This window comes from Polistes fuscatus, unplaced genomic scaffold, assembly GCF_010416935.1.
Source record: "Polistes fuscatus isolate 324 unplaced genomic scaffold, CU_Pfus_HIC Scaffold24, whole genome shotgun sequence".
Lineage (NCBI taxonomy): Eukaryota > Metazoa > Arthropoda > Insecta > Hymenoptera > Vespidae > Polistes > Polistes fuscatus.
In genome coordinates, this window is record NW_025113101.1 from 2,506,343 (window position 1) to 2,529,571 (window position 23,229).

Here is a 23,229-nt window from a genome sequence, read left to right on the forward strand (position 1 = left end):
ATATTCTCTCAACACTATACTTCTTAAAACTTCTCAGTGAAATGTCAAAAAGGAACACTAAACTCTTGTGTGTACATATATATATATATATAGATCGGGTTATTAAGTATAAAACGTCCGAATTATTGTCAAAAATCGGACACTTCATACTTAATAGTCTAAAATATCAGGCAAAAATATTCATGGAATAGTGAGATGTTTAATAATACACAAAGACCAGTGTGAAATGTTTGAGTAAACTGATTAATCCATTTATCAAATTGGTAGTCACATCAATTTTGGAACCATTCAGTGAATACTTCTTCCTAGAATCTCGTTGGTATATCACTTTGAGATATCATTTTACAATCATAATAAATAATTCCATACGAAAGTGATATAATATTTAACGATATCTAATTAGATATCATTTTATTTTCTGTTTCTAGTACTCTGTAGTTTGGACGGCTTAAAATGAACGTGATGTCAATTCTTGCTGTACTTCTATACTACGCGAAATTCAATTTCTAAAGATATATGCTTGAGTGTATATTATACCATGATTACATATATAACACTAAAATATTATTTTTAAAATGTCATTCCTTACGAGCATAAATATTCACTATTATAACAAATTTGTGCTCCCTCTAGTACACTCTTCTAACATTCAATCACTCAAAGCTTTTTTCAGAATATATGATTAGGCCACTGTGAAGATTATCGTTCTCTAGAAAAAAAAATATTTATAAAATTGAATAATTTGTACTAAGTTTCAACAATTAATATACGTATATATCGTTGATGTGATACCGTCTAATATATCGTTAGAAAAATGTTTATCAAATGAAAGATGTATACCTATCATTTCTTCAGCAAGTATTGTATATCATTTTATTTTTTCCTTTTACTTATATAACTTCTCTTTTCATATTTTCTATTTTCTTTTAATATATTAATGGTATTGTTATTTAAAAAATAATTTTCATCAGGCCGTAGAATTTTTGAAATCCATTAAAAAATATTGATAAATAATTAAAGCAAATTATGTACGAATATGAAGGATACATGCTGGTATCGCTGAAGAAAAATAATATTAATGTTTGTTGCGTCTGTAATTAATAAATTTTTCAAGTTATTTCATTGTTATATATAATAAATAAAATATATATTACAAATTGTACAATTGTTTAAAACAGAACATTAGAACAACGCAGCATGTAATCCTTCATGCATAGATGCATGTGCACTCATATGCACACAATTGGCTTCTTTTATAATAGTTATCTACTTTGCAAGTTTGTTTCCTTTGCATGATGATGCAAGTCGTCAAAAAACAATCCGCATTGTAATAATGCTATATCTAATGCATCTGCGTATCAAAAATTGCCAGTTTTTTCTGGCTCGTAGAACATCCTCCTAGGAAGCTGGTGTAGGATTAGCGGTTGGTGGAATAGCGCTTGCTTGTTTAGCACGTCTACGTTTGTTTAATAATGGATTGTTGCTATGATCGAGTTGTTTAAGATTTGCCGTATCATAATCTACTCGCATTGTAGCTAACGAACGGGTCATTTCTTCTTGTACTTCGGGCCAAAGTTCTTCACCTTCCCTTAGTACACGACCAGTGTGCAATGGTGTAGGAGGCACTTCTGTGTATTTCTGTAAAAAATATATCATTTTTATTTATTCTATAGATGATTGTAAAAGTAGTTTAATTCACATTATTTTCGTTTTGATATATTTTTATATTTGACATTAAATTATAAAACATTTTATTTTTTTATTATAATGAGCAAAGACAAACTAATTATAAGCGTATTTATTCTTGACAAATGGTTTAAATGTTAATGATGAAATATCTCAAATAACTTATACTACTTTTATAATTATCAGATCAATCGTTTAAAAATAAATTAGATAATTCAACTTACGGCAATCCATTTATTGCGCATCACTTCGTCTATTTGCAATCTTTGCGCCGGATCCGTGCATAACATTCCTTTTATGAGATCGCGAGCTTGTACACTTACATTCGACCATTCTGGAGAAGGAAAATCATATTGACCCAAACGAATTCTTTTTTTCATTCCAGGTGATATCGCTAAACCGTGATTACTATAAAACGGTGGAAAGCCGCATAATCTGTGAATTTTATAAACAATTTTATAGGTATAAACGTTGACAAATTTGTCGTCTTTTTTAATTACGAAATTCACTTACAGTATATACATTATTACACCGAGCGACCAAATATCGCAACTTTTATCGTATTTTTCCGGTCCCAGAACTTCTGGAGCTAAAATATTACAAAATAACACGCATAAAATTTATCATAAAATATATCTTTTAGTAATAAGAAAAATACCTTAATTATTGATCTATATATATATATATAATAATAATAATAAAACAAAAAGAATATTTACCAACATAATATGGCGTATAACAAGGAGTCTGTAAATTATCTTTCATATGTGTTTCTTTGGCAAATCCAAAATCGGTTAATTTTAAAATTCCCGTTCTGTCTATATAAAAATAAATAAATCAATTGAAATTTAACAAAAACAGGGATAAAATTAATGTGCTTATGATTTTTCATTTACCTGGCTTGGAATACAAAAGATTTTCCGGTTTGAGATCTCTGTGAGCAATATTCATATCATGCAGATGTTTTACCGCTACACATATTTCGTACATTATTTGTGCAGCTTCTGTAAATATTTAAATAATATCCACGTTATCGTACAAAAAAAGAAAAAAGTAACGAAAGAAGAAATAAGATTGTGGAAATTGCATATTTCTTTTAATATTACACATACCTCTTTCCGTAAAAGCACAGTCTTGCCGATCTTGAATCCTTTGAAATAATTCGCCACCTTCCATGCTAGACAGAACAAAAAATTACAATAAATATTTTTCCTAGGTCCAATTAAAAAAATCTAATTAAAAAAATCCAATTGAATTGTTACTCACCATTCCATTACCACAAGTAAGCATTTGTTGCCACTATACGAATTTTCATATACATCCTTTACTTGAACTATGTGTCTGCAATTGGATGCTCTCCAATGTAATTCTACTTCTCTTCTCGCTTTGACACAGTCGTGTAAAACCTAGAAATTAACAAAATATTCTCTATGTTACATACTCGAGAAATTTAATATTCATGCATTAGTAAGATCATTCAATTATGTGTTTAACATCTCCAATGTGATTCAAATTAAAACTTCTGGAAATTTTAAAGAAGAAGAGGAAGAAGAAGAAGGAAGATATAAAAAATACTTTTCTTAAACACGCCTCACGCTGTACTCTATTTATTAGAAACATCCACGTCACCAGCAGAATTCTTTTCTCGGGAGAAGCAATTTTTTATCTCCTCTTCTATTTTAGCTATTTCCAACAAACCTACGTAATCACCAGTGTAAACTTAAAAATGCGAAGGTGAAAAAATGAGAGTAAACAAACATTCGAATTGATAAATGACGACTTTACACGTAGATGCACAATACATACGTATACGCGTATCACTAAAGTAAATTAAATCGGCGGGGAGTACAAAGAGATTAAATGTTTTTTCAAACAAAAAAAGAAAAATCATCGACAAAGATACGAAGAATATTTTTCATTTGCGATGAGTAATACTTCGTTAATTTATTCCAATGTAAAAGATATTTAAATAAATAATACTTAATTATATAAGGTGCTGCTTACACATGCATGTATATATATAATAATATTTTAATTATATTTTAGAATAATTTCGATAACGTTTTTGGAACCAACACAAAATGACACGCACCTGTGATCTATGTTAAAAATCCGTAGGTATGTGATACGTTTCTCTACTTATGACATGTGTCTATGAAAAATGCATGCAAATGCAATTCACACATTCGAAGAACTAAGAATACACGTATACATGAAACTCGAAGAAATGTATGTGTTTGTACGCGCAGGAAACAGCATTCCACTTATACTTCGTAACGCCGACTTTGTACTTCTTGTTTTTCTTTGTATATCAAGAAATTTTATCTACGCAGAAAACTTTTAATGATTTTCTTAAGTGTAAATTTCCACGTTAATACTTCTCGTGCAATTTGACAAATTCGCGACTATTCAATTTTTATTTTTACGTTCAGGATAAAATGTATACATTCAAACGAAAACACCGTAAATCTTATACGTTTTCCTAAGTTCGTTCATTATAAGAATTACTGCAATCTAGGGTTTCCTCATCCATTAATTTTTAATGAATACTTAAAAGAAATTATTTACGTTATTTTATTACTCTTCAAGTTGTTCAATTCATTTAAAAAACGATCAAATATAGATTGTGTATTAATGAATTTAATAATTTCAATGTTAAACAGAGAAACGAGTCGTAAAATCGTTCAAGATTTGACGTCTCGTAAAGTTGATTAAATGATCTATGTGAAAACTTAACATTGTTAAATACCAATGTATTTCTAAATATATATCACGATGCGTGCGTGTGTGTGTATGTCACTGGCAACGACTGCTTATTAAGTAATGAAACTAGAAATAACGAGGATCGGAACGGGAACTATACCGATTGTGAGAAAAATTGACGTCTTGTGTCATTCGAGCATAAGACGAACGATATCATTTTTCTTTTAATTAAAATCTATTATTGCAGCACATACACACACACACACACAGGGAAAGAATAAATTACGAGACATTGGCAAACGGATAGTATTTTTAATTTATGATACATTTCTCATCGACATAATAATTTATCGATACGTTTAATTTCGTATCACAATCTAGATTTTGCGATCTAGAAAGAAAAAAAGACCAAAAAAATGGAGAAAAAGATTTTCGTCACTTTTATTTTTTTTTTGTACTCTCACAAATATTTAACGTCGAATCAAAAAATAAACGTGATAAGAAATCACGCAGTTGACTGGCCCGTTTGTTTGTAACATTAACGTTTTCATCGCGTGCTCGATCTAAAAATAATATTCAAAGGTTATGACGCGTTTCTTCACGTTATGAATTTGAAAGAAAGTCGTCGAAACTGGTTTTCATTCAGATCGTCTCTCTACGTCATTAAACGATACTAACATCGTCGATAATGACGACTCTTCCTCCTTCCGTATAAACGAAAAATGCATTATGCAGAAAAATAAGAAATTGAAATTTTATTCAAATTGCAATTTTTCAACTAAGAACGGTTAATACAATTTTTATTGAAAATTTCGAGATACTAATGAAATCCTGTTTAACGCCTTAACACGCCTACTTCGTTACTTCTTTCTATCTAATTCTAATACCTTTGATATTTTCAGGCTTTTTACGTATTCATAACTGTACTCCCCAACTTCCGCATTTCCATCGAACTCTCATCTCGAATATTTCTTAAGAAAGTGTATATATATATTCATATACACCTGTACCTGTTTTTACAGGATGTTTCAGTGTAACTCTCTTCTACACCTGCTTTTTAAATGTGATAAGGAACATGTGTAATTAAATACTTGTTTGTAATAAAATATTATCAAGAAATGCTTATGCATCGAAATAATACTACATAGGGGACTGCACGCGTTCTTTAGATACGACGCCACTTGATATTTGTATCATCGATAGTTTATGGTAGACATACAAATTTCTAGAATAATTATTTTTCATTTGAAAACTATTTAATATAACATGATTCCTGTTGTTTACATATTTCTTTAAAAATAAAAGTAGAAAGACCTGCGAGATTGCATCGAGTGCAAAGGGTCAAACTAGACCAACATCGATGTTCAATATCATTCAATTGCATCGTCATTCTCCGTTGCCATAAAAGGAAATAAGAAAGAGCTCGAGAACAACATCGAAGACGATCAAAGTCTTCGTAATAAGATTAATATCATCGCGGTTTGAATCAATGAAACAAAATTGCAACATTAATACGAAAAACCGTATCTCCGAGATAATTCATTTAAATGAAGAATACCATTTGTTAGAAAACTTGTTGAAAAAAATCGCATAAGATCGGATTAAACTGTATAAAATATTTTTGTATGATCAGATATAATTGGATATAATAAAATATAGAAGGTATAAATATAGCAGGTATAAATATAGAAGCATTTAACAAGATGGCAAACCAAATTTTTACAAGGCAAACAACGAAAAGTAAAATCGCAATATGCGGTTTGTAAGTGGTGGCCGTTTGAAGGCTTACAGCCGGGTATCAATCAACGAGGACGAATTGACGGTAAAAAAGTAGGTTGCAGACGGTGCATGATACGGCAAAAAAGACGCGATATTAACAAACTTATTCGCACATTTTTCTTTACTCGACTACGTATAAATATTTGTAAGCAAGTGCTCATGATTTATGTTTGAAAAAAAGAAACGCGAATAATAAAAGGAAGAAGACCATACACATTTGTATTCGAATGATTCTAAATTTCGCGTTTTTTTCTTTTTTTTTTTCTTTTTTTCTTCAACATTGACCACGTATAAATATTTGCAAATAGTATTCGTCATTTCCGTCGAGAAAATAATAAGAACAAAAATAAAACTACGAAGAATTATATATTTTTATTTAATACGTTTCATTAGGTCTTATTAGAGTCATTGGTCATTATCGTATCTAACAACGATGATAATATTTATTTGCGCAGATGATAAGTAACCTGAGGTTTTTTCCGATAAATGCATTACTTGCGATGCATTAATTGTGCTGTAAAATACGGAACGCGTTGCATCGAATCAAATCGTAAAAATACGCGAAAGCAAACGTTGTACATTTAACGCACGACAATATCTCTCGAAAGTAAACAAAAAATATATGAAGTGTAGTCAAGTTTTTCCTTACAAATCACAAATAATATATACGTAAACAAGTTCGTACATTTATGTTTGCGATATGACTAGGTGAGTACCGTTTAACAAATAGCATATTAACGACTAATAATACTGCTGATTGCATAGGATAGAATTAATTAGATAATTAGCAATTCGCAAACACTGTACGTTATCGCGTCAATCTTATAGGATTCCCCTTTTGACTTTGGAATATTTTCAATTGAGAAACCGAATGATAACTGGAAACGGCATTTTAACCATTTTGGTTGGTGGAGAGCATGAGATCATCACGTTGTTTAGGCACCAACACATGTAATATCTCTGACTTATCGGTACGTTACGACCTATGCAACTATTCGAAGCATTCAATAACCAATATTCCTTTTACTTATGTTAGATACACGCGCGTGTTCGTACTCCTTTTAGAGTCATCGCGAGGTAAGATCGAATCTCGCGAAAATGATGTTGATTTATTAGTCATCGATAAATTCGATCTAATACAATATCATCGTACCTTAGAACAAAGCTTCCAATACTTTTAAGTTTCGAGATCTACTTTCGAAAAGAATACTTCTCCGCGAATCACTCGAAAGTGTCGTGTTAATTGTTGTCGATTGATAAGTAGAAATCTACGAGTTAATACAAATTAAATAAAAATAATAATCTTCGTAGATAATCTTTGTTAAAATGTTCCCAACATGAACGTATAAGTTAGTATCATATTTTAATATAAAACTCTATCAAAATTTGTACAAATCTCTGGTTCTAGGGTAATCACTAAAATCAATTTATTAACGAGTTGAAGATAGATTTATTTTATTATTTGTAACGTGTTTTCCGAGAATTCGTATCGCATGACGTCAACCCATGACGAAATCGATCTTAAAGAATGAAAAAAAAAAAGGAAAAAGAAAAAGTGTAAGCAATCGTGCAGGAAATACCGGTGTTAACTCGTAAAATTGTGCTCGATGGGATAAAGAATCGGTCGCGGAACACGTGTACGAAGAGAGTATTTTCCATGATTCGCGTAATCGGTCATCGGCACTCTTATATGTGTGTATATATTATCTTTATTCGAGATCAACCGTTTTGCTCGTATAACGACCGTGGAAAGAATGCCTTGAACAGTTGCATTTATATTCGAACCAGTTATTTCATGATTTCTAAATAAAGTTTTCAATTCCAAAGCTCAATATGTAAATCTAATATATATATATTCGAGGTTGGCAAGAGTAATTAAATGAATAGTAAGTAATAGTAGTATTTTTGTTATCGATCATTTTTTATAATACTCAAATTGAAATTGATTAATTCCAATATTACGGTGTGTTATATAGATAATATAAAGTACAAAAACTTCCGACACTGCGTTTAATGGCTATTCCAATATTAATCGGTCTTATCAAGAAAAATCATTTTATCAGTGAATTATTGATTAAATATCATGACGTATATTGAGAAAAACACGTCATGTTCGGCACGGATCGACAATATATATTTGAATCTTGATGATAAAGGAAACAAAAGGATAAGACGTAAATGTATAGCTTCGTGTTATACCGAACGAATGGGAAATCACTGGGTATAAATAGAGGATGACTCGCGGTCTGGACTTGCTTGTTGGATATCGTTAGTCGATGATGATCGCACCTTCTCGTAGCACAAGTGGATATCTAACATAAGAGCGCATTGACAAGATAGATCGATGCTCTTACTCGGGAAAAAAAAGACTCGTACGAAAAAAAAGAAAAAAAAAATGGTTTAATGCCTTTAATGGAAACACGTGCCATCTTTCTTTCGTAACCTAGTCGGTTCGACGTTTAAAAAATAGACGGAGTCGTAGGGTGATATATGCATATATACATATGCATATATGCCTACCTATAACACGTGACGTCGTGATATGTACATATATATATATCTTCTTCATTTTTTTTTTTTCAAAGTAATCATTGTTTAGATTCTTCGAACGTTTGGAATAAGGAAAAGAAACTAAACAAACTTTAAAGAGTTGGCTCTCGTTAAAACGAATATACAAATCTCTTTACTATCCTATCTTAACCCTGTGCATTTGAATTATCAACACTGCTGGTATGACAAAAAGATAATAATAAAAAGACACATATATACGAAACGTAGAACAAATTGTTAACAGATGTAAGAAGCTTAAAGATTGTTATTAGTATGATTAAAAGAGAACAATGAAAATCATTCTTACCTTTAGGGCATACTTTTCCCTAGTCTTTCTATCGTAACACTGTACGACCTTTCCGTTAATACCAAGACCCAAAACGTGATTACTGATCTCGTAATCGTCAGTTATCGGGCTCATTTTCGGAAGACGCGCGTCACATTTAGGTAACATATTCTCCATCATTTTTCTTTTGCAATCCTGACTCGTACCAGTAGTCTCACACTTTCTACGAATTATCGTATCCTTATCTTCCTCCTCGTGTTTACGTTTACCCTTATTCGATTCTTCTTTTTCTTCCTTTTTTTGTTCCACTGCAGCCCTCTTTGGCTTTCTGCAAAATATAATATCATCATGCTAGTCGTGCGTGATCATTGTAGCAATGTAACGTTTAAGATACATAATGATTAATTGATGAATAATTCGTTTTCAGAGATATAAGAATATTGCAATGTGATAATGAAATATTTCAAACGCATGGGTTAACGAAGATCCCTCGTATATACCGAACAAGATGAACGTATAAACGCATTACGCGTATTTCCTATAGATATTATGGCTCGTTAAATGATTTGCTCGTAATGGCGCGCGCAAAGTGATAGTGTCATTACGTCATAAATCGTAACTTCGTTTTGACGCACGCTTCCCGACGACGCTCTACATCTTCTTTCAATTTTACAATAGCATAATGCATAATAAATGCAGTATGTATAAATGAATAAATGAGTAAATGGATAAACGTATCGTACGAAAAGCGTTCAGTAAGCTATTCATTCGATCTCTCTCAATATAACTTTCATTTATCGATCTTTAGCTTACGATTAAATATTCATACTATTATAAATATTATATTAAACATATCGTTCTCCCCCAAGATCGATAAAGTTTACCTATACAAAATTCTAGTAATGTTTAGTAAAGATTATAGAAAATAAAAAAGAATTCAAAGAAATGCAAGTCATGGTAGTATGATAGCAATAGGATTGTGTTAACGATTAAAATAAAATCATTCGATTGTTTCATTCAATTATTAATGAGGCTTTTTAGCGAAATGATAAAAAAAAATAGTAAAAAATGCACACACACAAGGAGCATTAAAAAAAAAAAATAACACAATGCCGGGCTTCGATCCAATCGCAATGCAATGATGCACGACGAACGAGGCATCGCTATTGGTGCGTCTTTTCAGCGATACAATGAACTGACCAATAGGAAAGCAATAGTTTTAACGACGTTGCGGCATTGCGGTCGCTATACGAACAATAAATCGACCGTAGGATGTAATAACATGTGCGAAAAGATATCGAATACACATATGTATTTATGTATTACAATACTCGTAAATGTTTCGCGATAAAATTGATCGGATATACGATAAATGAAATTTTATAGCGCTTTCATGTTCAAGACCGATTGTGAGAGAGAAAACAATTAAAATTTGAACATTAACGATAATAAATAAAAAAGAAAAAGAAAATAGAATGAAAAGAAAATAATAAATTGGCATGGTTAAGATAGAGACCTCCAGAACCTCCACTTAGAACCAGACTTCGGCATTAGTGCGTAGTAAGTGGAAAAATAATCTCTCGAGGGTAACTAGTAAAGCTTAATTTTGAAAATCCCGCCTTTTTCCTTTTTCGAAAGCAAAGTTTCTAGAAAATGCACGTCCCTGGATAATAAGCGGATAAAGGAAGAAAACACGAACAACACACGCGCACCCACAAAGAGAGAGAAAGAGAGAAAGAGAGAGATACGATAAAAAGAAGCTTTTCAAACGTGTTCGATTACTAAATAGTCGATTATCAACCGTGTCTTTAAGGTGAAAACTAAAGAGAAATCGAGCCAAATGAAGTTACGTTGTCGTCAGATCGAGTTGGCGCGCGACTCGATATTCGCGGGTCTTTCCATTGGAACGTATTTAAAAAGAAAAAAAAGAAAAAAGAAGGAAAAAAGAAGCAGTTAATGTCTCTCGTCTCTCTCTTTCTATTAGTCGTCGCAAAGATGCGCGCGCATCGGAAACGCGACAAGCGTTCTTTCGGATTGACGCGTTTCTCGACGAAAACGAGACTGAGCAAGATTCTTTCGTGATCATCCTGTTATGCAAGAACCTCTCGACGATCATAAACGTTTATCAAATTATCAGAGCAAATCTGATGGTTAAGATAAAACGATTATACCGCTTAAAGGTATACTGTTTTTGTCCTCTCTATCTATTATCTATCTCTTTCGCTCGTTCTTCTTTTCCCCTTCTTTTCTCTTTTTATATTCTCCCCCACCATACCGCGCTCTTTACCGGGAGGAAACTTTCGTCGAAATTATTCAGAATGGCGAAGGAGGTTGGACGATGCGGAGACCCGATAGATCATTACATTCGCATACGTATTATGTATTCAAATATTATACCATGTACTACTTCGAACTAAATTACAAAAATTACATTTTGATCCGAATGAAAAGAGTTCGAAGTTAAAAGTAATCATTAAGACGAACCGTCTCTTTTTTTTCTTTTTTTCCGTTTAATTTTCTTTTTTTTTTCTCGTACCTTTTGCGCAAATATTGTAATACGTGTTTTCTAGCTTAAAAGTTCTTTAGATTACGAATAAAATGATATTAGCCGCGAGAGAGAAAAGAATAATTTTATCGTGTTAATTCATATCCATAGTTAGAAGGAAATGTATTAAACCGCAGTTTTATCTTCCCTTCTTGATAAACTAATCGTTTTCTCTCTGTGAAACGCAATTTACCTAGTATAACAATTTTGCACCATTGACAATTAATCAATTAAAAGACAAATAAATAATGTAGAAAGAGAATAAAAACGAAGTTTAAACAGATGGGATCTTAAACACTCACGATTAGATTCACGCTTATTCTTCTTTTCCTTGATTGATCGATCGATCGATCTATCGATCGATTAATTGGTCGATTGATTTATTTATAACGATGAAACGCGTGCGAACACAAAAACACAAACACAATTATCATTGCTCTATTCTGGTTATTTTCTGTTTCTTTTTTTTCGTTCGAACGACAGCTAAAATTCGACTGACGACGACGTTCCCCGACGAAGAAGAATATTATTTGTTTTCTTTTTAATAAGAAACCAGTTCGTCTACCTGTACCACGCGCTCACCCTTAAATCCTTTTTAGGAAGAACTAAGGGTATCTAACACGCGTAGAAATAATGACAAAACAATTAAATAGGGCTTCGCGCGTGATATCTCTCTCTCTCTCTCTCTCTCCCTTTTGTTCTTTCTTTTTCTTTCTCCGTCTCCTCCTCTTTAATAATGTCTTTCAACGAGAGTCACAAATGAAAATTTATCGAACACTTTTCTTTTCATGACAATACGCGAACGATGAACGATAATATATTCGTCAGTGATTCTCGTTGCTACCGGTAGACCGACTAACGAACGGTATTTTTTCGAATCTCAAAAGCAAACCTCATCAAACCGCACCACCTCTCTCCACGCTCTCAGAGTGGTTTCCTCTTCGAGCAGCACGAAAAACCGATTCACAAAGTACACATGCATGCACGCACCACGCACGCATATAAAAATGGTGAGAGAGAGTGAGAGAGAGAGGGAAAGACAAGGAACGGGCCTTCGAGGCGCCTCTACAGGCAATCTTAGGATATGACTCACACGCCTCAGGGCCGTATCTATACTCAGACATTGTAAGGTTCCTTCCTTTCAAGAGTTTGACTCTCTCGTCATCGTACTTCTCCTCCTCCTCACCTTCCGTACCATCGTCATTCTTTTCCTTCTCTTTCTACTTATTCACTCAGATATTTTTATGATCATACCATCTCTCTTCCTCTTTCCCTCTCTACCGAACTGATATGAGTGAAACTTTCACTTCCAAGAGTAAGTCGCGTCATTCTTGAAAAAATTCGAATGAAAATTCGAATCACGAGATTTGCTTGCTCGCTTAAAAGGAACTTCGCAATATTATTATTGATCATGTTTTACTTCATAGATATGTTGTATGATTATATATTTTCTTACCTACGATATTATCTTTGACTTTTTTTATATTTTTTTTCTCGTTTTTTTTCTTTTTAGATTGTGATACGAGTTACGACTAGGAGAACATTTATTATTTTATCGGTGAATTATTCGAAGGGAGAAGCCATTACTAATAACAGGAATAACAATACGGTACTCTTTTTATGAGATAATATAAACTTTATTATTATTATTATTATTATTAATATTATTATTTGTTTCATTTTTATTTTACTTCAAATAATTTGCTTATTCTCTTGCGATTTTAGTGTACTTAAGAATACACATATATATATTTATAATATATAATATATATTATAAATGTATAATATACATATATATTATAAATATGTATATATTTATATATTTACACAGAAAACTTTGCCAACGTAGGAAAAAGAGAGGCAACGAATTTCAGGTCTCTCTGATCGAAAAAAAGTATTATTTTTAGTTAGTTCGTTAGTTGGTTACTTACTTACTTACGTGTATTAATTACAAAATTTAAACCGATATAAATATTTGGATATATATATAGGCACATTTTTCTATGTACATATCTTAGTTATCTTCGTTCCTTTTTAAACTTCTTATTGTCCATCGACTAATTGATGCACTAAAGATATACTGTTTCAACATCTTGTAACACACGAAAATAGTTGTATGTATACGTTTAAACTTCATGTAATTTAACATTATATAAGAATATGTCGTGCGTGCAATCATTAATTCAGTTTTGAATACTGACTCACTTTATCTAACATTTTAGTACTATTTTATAAGGTGTTACTTTATAATACTTTGTACAAACTTAATTTAGTAAGATTTCCTTTTATCGAGATAGTTAATTGTTGTTATTGTTAATTTTATGAATTATTTAACAAGAGTTAAACCTATCCATATATTACATATCGTATTAATACATATAGAATTTTTAAAATATATTCTATGACTTTATTTAACTATGAAAAAATATCTCTAAGTGTGAATTTTAACACCCTGTGCACTAAAAATTAGTCTAATTCTAAAATATTATTATCTTTCAAAAATGAGATACCCCTTACCTTTACAATAAAGATAAGTGTAAGTAACGTTTATAAAAATATTTATAATTATTTCTATTTCGATATAAGATCGTTCCCTTTGATAATTAATTAAGTGCAATAATAAAATATGAAATGTTTTTTACACGTAATTAAGTAAGCACATATGTGATCTTTCTATTTTCTTAATCTATATTAAGTATGCATGCTATTCGTAAGAACACTGTATATATAATATATACGTTGTCCTTTTTATAAACACAATTGTGTCTATTGCTCAATGTACTCTTTCATGTGGACATGACAATAATCGTAAATAATGTCAAAATAATAAACCTCGAGATAAAATTGTTCTTATGTTATTTGCTATGATAACATTATGAAAATTTTTATCAAAGATTAAAAACAGAAATATTGTGCGAAAAATGCAGTATTATCAGTCACTTATATTCACATGAATGATTTCATTTTCTTTTCTTGCGTTCGCTTGAAACTTTTTTTATTAAATTATGTGATAAGAGAAATTGCTTGAAAAATTTTGTAACAGTAAAATAAAATTGTAATTCTTATGTAACATAAAATACAAATTAACTACTACTTTGGTAAGAGGCAACGCCCTTACTAATAATAAATTATGAAATATTATTGTCTTAAAAAATATGAATACGTAAAATACATATATTTCATGTTTAGAAGAAGTTGCTATAGAGCATATAAGACAATATTTCGCATACAATATATTATTGTAAGGCACTCTCATTTTAAGTTAGTTACTGTTTCAAAATTATCATTTAAAATCTTTTACAAAATATTTAAATTCGATCAGATATCGACCAATTATTATTGCATAAATTCGATTAATTTAACACAACGTATTATAACAATATATCCGAGAATATCACAAATAAATGTTTCTTTTTAACAACAGGAAGATAATTGATAACTGTTTTTTACAGGATATATAAAAATACATTGTGCTCTATAGATCTTCTTATTTATCCTTATAGAAAAATATACTATATTATATAAGCATCCTGTGATAATTTATAAATATATCACCTTTTCAGGTCACGACTTACATTGCACTAAGAGTAATTGTCACCCCTTGTGACTTTCAGGTTCTGATTTACAATCTTGCATGGTCAGAATATAAGGCACTACACTAGCTACGCTTACTCTACCAATAAGACCCGCAAAAAAAAGATCTTCTAACACTCTAGGGTTAATCGTACGAAGAGGTGCAAGTTTTAATAAAAGACGAGGTAATCTATCAGATCCTACTCGTTGTTGTAATTCCGTCCATGCTGCTTCCTGTAGGGCTTCGACCTTTTTACGCCAAATACCAACCAGCACATTATCTGACAACATAGTAAAACAATAAATAAGAAACTTTTGAATTATTCTTATTTCATTCGAGAGATTTACTTACCCGCGCTGAAGAGCGTTAATGCTTTAAGATAGGCGTATTCGACGGAATCTACTTGCAATTTGTGAAGAGAACTAACGCAGTCTTGTAATCTGCATATATGTTCTGTAACGGATTTCACTTTGCTAGCAGTAATTTTTTCTTGCGCGATACTAGTTTGTAGATGATTTATAATGGATGTTAGAATACTAGGAAGGGATAAAGTATATGCACACTGTGCTAAACCCAATGTAAATAACTGTCCCCAGCAACTACGCACCAACGTAGTTTGGATTTCTGATCTAAAAAGATCACACTCGTTTTTATCCAATATATTTTGCATATTACAATTTGTTTATTTACCGAGTACTTACGGTAGGGCTTGAAAAGCAGGAATCCCTCTTGCCCAATGTACAGACAAAAATAATAGCCTTGCTGCACTTTCACATATGTAATGTATAGATAAGTATGCAGGTGCAGGGCTAGGTGCTCTCAGCTCAAACAATGTATGCCTCTCTGAGATTAACTGTCCTGTCCATTCTTCGTCTGGTTCACTGGAACCATTTACACCCTACAAGAAACAATGTACTATTTTAACTTCACAATATTTGTCTAATAGTTTTCACATATATATATATGTATAAATGAAACGTACATCACCAATGAGTTTAGCTATACTATCCAATGCATGAGATATTAATAAACGATCCCTAGCAAACGTCAAAGCATCGCTCAAATCACTATCGCTGCTTTGGTCTTCCATACAAGGACTCTCAGGCTGTTCCCAAGTTTGAGGAGCTTCGGGAACTGGTTGTTGTGGTTCTGGTTTGACTCTGGGACTACGACTCCCAACTTTAGCTCCAGCAGTTTCTCCTAATACTGGTTTTCGTTCGTGCTGAACGGCTACAACACCCCAAGCTGGATCATGTTTATTATATCCCCCAAAAACATGCGATACAGCAAAAATATTTGAATAATTAATTAAAGGGATTGTATTCACTTACAGTCACTTCTCATACCCATTGCCAGGCACTTTTGAAGCCTACAATATTGGCAGCGGTTCCTATGGTGTTTGGTAACTTCGCAACTTTTACTTCCTCTACATTGGTAACCTAATTGCTTACGGATGCTGCGTTTGAAAAAACCTTTACAGCCTTCGCAACTTATAGCTCCGTAATGTCTACCACTTGCTCGATCTCCACATACAACACATAATTCTAGGGATAATCCTAAACCTAAAGAACCTCTAACGTCTCTTGACAGTTTCACCTGAAAACATTCCAAATTTATTTATAACTTCAAAATGAAATACAATCATAGATATATATATATATAAAAGGGAATTCTTACCTCTACATCGACATTATTCAAGTGTTCTATGCCAGGGGGTAAATGAAGCATGGATGGATGATGTCCTATATTGCGATAATCTCTACTCATTTTATGGTCTATTTTATCATCATGCAAGTTATCCATGTGATTGTTCTGATCTCTCTCAATATCTCTCTAAGAAAAACAGCAAACGTTACAAACTTTGGAATATGCATAAAATGGAACGAAGGTCTAAGTGATATATCTCATAAACGTTTATCACACAAACGCAAAGACTTATTCAGCAGGCATGTACCATAGCTGGATGACGCTCTAAATAGTGAAAATTTCTTTCCAACATTTGATCCGTTTTATCGTCGTGCAAGTTTTCAGGCCGATCATTTTGATCGATTTCCATATCTCTCTGCGACATAACGATAAACGTTCAAGTATGCTATAATCGACAATAATTTCATCGAATTCGTTTATCTCTATTAGACTTGTTGAAAGAATATTAAAGAAAAATATTGAAACATAGAAAAGAAATGCACCTCAGAGTCAGCATCCGTCGAGTGATCGGGTACTCCATGATGAGAATGGGAGATACTACGAAAATCCATTCCACTTTTCCGTTCTCCTTCGTTCTCATTAGGATTATCGTGATCACGCTGATCTCTATGCTCCCTATCCATTTCTCCCTGTAAATAAATGACCAATAATATCAATCGTGACAACACTATCAATCATTTGAACTTTAATTTTATATTTTTTCAATACTAAATAAACAACTATGTTATTTTTTAAATCCGAGCATGACGGCAGTCAAGTATGTAGTACAAAACAAGCAAACGTTCTCGATTGACGATGATAACAATTGAAAAGTTTCAGATTATCATGATCGATTAGAGGTAAATAATAAAGAAGAAGGTAAAAAATAAAGACAAATACAAATTTCGCGGCGAAGCGAGAAAGACAAAGTAAAACGTGATATAATATCTATCTATACTTTTGATGGAAAGGGTGGAGGAGGAAGAGGAGAAGTAGGAGGTGAAGTTTAGGAGCTAGCAGTATAAAAACATTAAACTGGAGCAGCATTCGTCCCCTCTCTCTCACACTCTCTGTGTTTCTTTGCCCCCCCCCCACCCACCTGCCGTAAACCCTCACCCCTACCATTTTAAGAAGTGAAAGAGATGGTCCCAAGTGGTTCGGTTCGTAGGTTGCTACGCGCGGGTTTGGTGGATGTCGGATACACGCGGCTACCTTACCTTCTGTCATAGAATAGCAAGCGGTCCATTTCCATACACCCATGAACCGAATACTCTCAGTATCGTGTCTATCTATTACTGGTACCCCTACCTTATTACACACACACACACTCATACGCATTCGCTCGTTTCGTTCAATGCATGCTTTCAGCATACTTAACAGTATTTACAAAAATTTGACACGAATTCGCTAGATATACATACTAAGAAAGAAAGAGAGAGAGAGAAATACGATCGAATAAAAATCTTTCCTTTACATGCTGCGTCATAATCGTGTTATATAGAAAATTGCATCCATATTGAATTACATACGCGCTTAAAAATTATAATTCAATAGTTAATGTCAGTTTTATGTCAGAAGTTAGAATTTGCTCGAATCGTCACTTTTATATTCCTTCGCGAAAGCATCACGACCAAGGGCGGGATTTTCAAATCGAATCGTGGAATTGGTCGCGCATTGTGCAGATAAACGCGAGTTTCCTTGGAATTGATAGTATATAGATTACGTGATTTCACGGAAGATTACGCGAAGAAAAAAAAAGAAAGAATAATAAAGAAAGATGAACGTAACGATCGACGTGACACAGCTGCAACAAAAAGAGAAACGAAAGGTATACGGTTTGCGCTTATCGTTAACGCTTGCTAGAAAAATGTCATGGCCATAACCCGTTAGATTTCGTTACCTTTTTCTTTTTCTCTACTTTGAGTCATGTGATATAAAAGAAAACTACGATAAAAAAATAAAATAAAAAGAGCAAGGAACGCCGACAATTCCGTAGCCTCGATTCGGCGAGTTACACTCGCCGTGTGGTACCCCGTTGTACGAAAGGTCAATTGAGGCGTGTGTTACGTTTCCTTTATTTTTTTGTCTTCCTTTCTCTCTCTCTCTCTTTTGCTCTTAATGTAATTTTTATTCTTATTCTTTGAAAAATTCGTCGACATAGTTTATAAAAATGTTAAAGTGTGCTGAGAACTCACGAGAGACAGTAAAAGAGGAAGAAGAAGACTCGCCGATCCGATTCCGAAGGAAGGTATGAATATAATCCTAGCTCTCCTAGAGTAGGAAGAAGTTTGCTTTTCCAGCAAAGCAAACGTACCGAAGGAAACTACGAATTCGGCATTTCGCGCCGTTCACACAGCATCCGTCGTCGCGACCTTCGAGGACTCGCGTTCGGAGGGGGGCAGAAGGAAACGATAAGAACGAAAAATAACGTCACAGCAGAGACCGTGTTATTTCATCGTCGTTTGGTTTGAGGGAGTAAGGAGAAGGGGGCGGGTGGAAGAGGGAAATCGTGGAACGTAGAGGAATGCAGGAGAGTTGGCTATCGCACCTTGCGTGCCTTGGAATACGAGAGGATGCCGACGACGACGACAATGCTGATGATAGCGATTAATAATGAGGATAGAAAACAATCAAATAGATAAAGAAAAATAGAGGAAAAAGATTGTTCGGAAACCCGAAAATATAATATAATCGCGGATTGCGAAGATTAAAGTTAGTAGTCGTGGTCGTTTTTGTTAAAAAGAGAGGTTGCTCTAATGCGCAGGTGAGCGCACGAGCAAGCAGGCCGTTCTCCGTACTACTGGCAGGTTGGCAGGTCACTCTGTTGTGTAGCGACGCTCACGGCATCGTACCAGGTGCATTCTCGCGGCCCGTTTGCCTGCTTTTCTACCTGAGAGTGCGCGCGTGCGCGCGCGCGCAAACAGGTAAGCGAGCGACCAAGGAACGAACGAACGAACGAACGTACAACACGATGATGGCGACCGCTGTTGCAAAACCGGATGGTGCGGTGGCCGAGGCGGTGGCTCGTGTTCTCGAGCGCGCAGGTTATGTCACGTAACGCACGCCCTGCGATGACTTATCGGCCGAGAGAACCTCGAGGTCGCTCGGAAAGACGTCGAGCGCGCGCGCATCCAAGATGCACAAACCAGAAAGAGAGACACATGTGCATTAACCATGCACGTGACGACACACACGCAAACCGAATGAAAATAAATTTGACGGCGATGTCAAACTCTTGTCCTACGTCACCCGGTAACCACTATGCATGTATATGACTCTGAGTGAACTGTCAAAACAATTTCATTTGTTCGTTTATTTAATAATATAAATAATTGTAACGTAGCAAATATCTGTATTCCCTATTTTCTTTCAAGGATCAATAGTACTACTGCTGCTTAGCGAATTAAATAAAAAATTGGTGGTTTTCGTTTCTTTATTCCGATGGATTATTAATTTTATTGACAAATGATGACTAATCGATTCGTCATTTGTCACACAATCGTTATCAACCACGATAGATAACGAATTCGTATTCGTATCTCTTGAGATTTTTTAACTTAATCTTTTTATATTTTACTAAAGTTTTTTTCTTTTTTCTTTTATAAGAACCTCAAAAAGCGCGCGAATACTTTTATTTTCAAGTACGAAATAAATATTTGATCGATCAAGGAAGAAACGCATTGTTAAATATATTCGGACGTTGGTCCGAGTGGTAAGCACATATGTACACATATGTATGCCAGTTATCGCGCGTCAGCAATTTAGATGTTTGTTGAAAATAGTACGATGACTTGGAATATATCACGTGGTTGCTCGTAATGTAGCTTAAAAAGTGCATCTCTCTCGGCGTTGAGAGAGACGGAGTGACGGTAAAAAGGTGAAAGGCCATGGCGACATTTCCTGATGATCTATGAAGCTATGAACATTCAACAAGCTCGAGAACAAAAATTCTAACTATAGGATTTATTTTACCTTATGTTCTCTAAGAAAATACGTTGTGATTCTTTAATGACTATTATGTAATCTCGCGAAGGCTACTAAAAGTTGATCAATTGGACAGATACATACACAACATGCATCTCCTCCCCCCTTCCTCAATCACACACATACGCACACCTGTGCTCGGTCAATAATTATAGTTATATATATATATATACGTATAAGGAAGAAAGAAAAAAAACGCAAAACGAACGGAGCGAATAATGCAGGAAAAATAACGCGTACGATTAAAATATCTGATAAGAAATCGTAGAAAACCAAGTTTTTTCAAGGTTACAAACAGCATCAATCGATATATTAGAATAGAATTAGCATTCTTCTCGATAAGGAAAAGAAAAAAAGGATCTATTCGAAATTTTATATTGAATAATCCGATGGATTGTAAATGTTGGACGAACTCATCGAGGTCGGCTTGTAACCTTTCGAATGATCATTTTGAGTATGGTAAAGAGGATTCTAGGAACTACAACGACGTAGAATAGTCATTGGGAGAGTAATTATGTCCGCAGCGATGGTCGATCTCTGGCAGGTAAAGGTCATCGTTGTGGGTCCGAAGGTTACACCTCCTACTTGTGCTACAAAACGCACGTAGCGACATCCTCCTCAATGCGCGGAATATTTCTATCTCTCATTTCCTTTGTAAATTTTGATCTTTGCAGAGCACCTGTTCGAATTAATAAATATTCAAATTCTCGTTGGGAAATGAAAGTCAAGGAAAATCTATAAAACGAATGTTAAATCGGGAGACGTTGTTTTCTCATAAAAATCATCGATTCGAAAGAAATTTTCGATAGAAAACTTTGAGCGTACCCGTTTTAGCGTTTCGGTACGCTCTTCTCATTGAGTTCGATCCAAGAATGGATCAGCTGGGTAATCGCGACGATGCGCGCACCGTACACAAATACACATGTATACTATGTATATAGGTACGATGGAGAGGGATTAGGTATCACGCGGGAAGGCTAAAGAGAAAAAAAAAAGAAAAAGAAAGAGATAAAACGTCTATCCAAAAGCAAACGTCCTACCTTAATTCTTGGCTTTCTTTTTCATCGTACGCGTCGCGTCAGGTAGCGATGCAACAGCAGCAGCAGCACACACAGATTAACGGAGGACTGCGATCGCTTACTCCTCGTCTTCTGTTCCTTCCCTATTGTCTGTTTTCCTCTCTCTCTTTCTCACACACACACGCACATACATATTCTCTTTCATTTTTCTGGACTTTGTCTGCGGCAGAGACTCGCGGGTGCAAGGATTATTTTCTCAAGGACGTTGAAGTCTACAGAAGAAAGTAGAAGAAAGTGGAAGAAGAGGTCCTATCTCTTGTTAAATGAAAAGAATTAAAAAAAGGGGCGTGCACGCGGATCGGTTTGCGACGTAGACACAATACGAACATAGATTTAACGTATATCTGGCTAGTCCGAGAACAGGTCGGAAAATAATCATCGGTCAGTTCGAATATGAGAAAGAAAAAGGTTAGTTCGTTTAAGAAACGTTACTCACCTTTATCGCCAACAACGATGACCGATCTGACCACGCGTCATTTGGACAGTTCATAGCAGCTACCACACTACGTCGACCATCCGTGGGTTAGAGTTCATAACCTCTTCTACCCTTTGCTTTACCTTTTCTTCGCCCCTCCCCCTCCTCATCCTCCACCACCTCCACGTTCTTCACCTCCTGGTCTTGCATCTAACCCCACCACTCGACTTTTTACCCACTCAACATTGCATTCGTAGGCATCGATACGCAATCGTATTACAGATTGTCGACATCTTTTCTAAACTGGACTGCACTAATATCAATGACGATTCCCATCGTCGTTTCCGAGCGACAATACGCGGCAAACGCCCCAACAACTTTTTCTTCGTAACACCGTAGAAGCGTCGAGCGACCATCTTGAACGCGCCATTTTTAAATCGATATATCGAATTTTTTACTTTAGTCAATTAATTTATGCTATTTTATTTCCGATTTTATTGAAATTAACATAAGTATATACTTATTTAATATCGGTGTACAAATGTGCGATTAATTTTTCGAATGTGCTAACAATAAGATACATCAGATTTTCATCGTGGAAAATAAAAAGAATAAGACTTAAATTCTCTTTCGAAAATAAATAGTTGGCTCTACAAAATTTTAATACAATATTTATTACACTCGCGTAGAGTACACTCTTATTATATAATATGCATATAATAGAAATGATATAAATCAAAAATAAATTTTGATAATTAAGAGTAATTTATTAAAGTAATTAAACGATTATTTTATTGCTATATCTAATTGTAGATATATTGAATTACAACTTTGTACGTGATATTTTCGATCGTGCGTTTTAAGTTTATACTATTATTATTTTATTGTTTTTCGTATAAAAAATTCGAAATCTTTAAAATTCTAAAATGAATTTTCGTATAA

At 33.8% G+C, this 23,229-nt stretch overlaps 2 protein-coding genes and 1 long non-coding RNA gene across 13 annotated transcripts; 1 reads left to right on the forward strand and 2 right to left on the reverse strand.

The window, feature by feature from the left end:
• Positions 1-227: 227 nt before the first annotated feature.
• LOC122518417 (MAP kinase-activated protein kinase 2) lies at positions 228-12,612 on the reverse strand. 6 transcript variants are annotated; one of them, XR_006304075.1, is made up of 11 exons: positions 10,806-11,048; positions 10,521-10,650; positions 9,026-9,332; positions 2,953-3,092; positions 2,799-2,863; positions 2,583-2,690; positions 2,406-2,504; positions 2,200-2,275; positions 1,911-2,121; positions 841-1,638; positions 228-709 (listed from the first exon to the last, which is right to left on the reverse strand). XR_006304075.1 is itself a non-coding variant. In XM_043637352.1 (10 exons), exons 2-10 carry the CDS (start codon positions 10,553-10,555, stop codon positions 1,399-1,401), a joined length of 1,281 nt encoding a protein of 426 aa, XP_043493287.1. In that variant the 5' UTR covers positions 10,556-10,650; positions 12,442-12,612; the 3' UTR covers positions 920-1,398. The 6 variants fall into 6 exon arrangements, 5 of the variants coding, with proteins under 5 accessions (XP_043493287.1, XP_043493288.1, XP_043493291.1 ...); XM_043637352.1 differs by lacking the exons at positions 228-709; positions 10,806-11,048 and adding an exon at positions 12,442-12,612 and having other exon boundaries at positions 920-1,638; XM_043637353.1 differs by lacking the exon at positions 228-709 and having other exon boundaries at positions 920-1,638; positions 10,855-11,048.
• Positions 6,801-9,015, forward strand: LOC122518418. Its single transcript, XR_006304076.1, has 2 exons — positions 6,801-8,054; positions 8,145-9,015. It is a non-coding gene; the product is annotated as an uncharacterized LOC122518418 (long non-coding RNA).
• A 2,348-nt stretch (positions 12,613-14,960) lies between the features above and the next one.
• LOC122518415 (nuclear receptor subfamily 2 group C member 1-A-like) lies at positions 14,961-22,725 on the reverse strand. Of its 6 annotated transcripts, XM_043637343.1 has the most exons (10): positions 22,309-22,725; positions 21,834-22,084; positions 17,313-17,459; positions 17,078-17,185; positions 16,801-16,956; positions 16,455-16,719; positions 16,106-16,368; positions 15,825-16,021; positions 15,475-15,752; positions 14,961-15,403 (listed from the first exon to the last, which is right to left on the reverse strand). In XM_043637343.1, exons 3-10 carry the CDS (start codon positions 17,451-17,453, stop codon positions 15,144-15,146), a joined length of 1,668 nt encoding a protein of 555 aa, XP_043493278.1. In that variant the 5' UTR covers positions 17,454-17,459; positions 21,834-22,084; positions 22,309-22,725; the 3' UTR covers positions 14,961-15,143. The 6 variants fall into 6 exon arrangements, with proteins under 6 accessions (XP_043493278.1, XP_043493276.1, XP_043493277.1 ...); XM_043637341.1 differs by lacking the exon at positions 21,834-22,084; XM_043637342.1 differs by lacking the exon at positions 21,834-22,084 and having other exon boundaries at positions 16,106-16,353; positions 22,309-22,723.
• Positions 22,726-23,229: the final 504 nt, after the last annotated feature.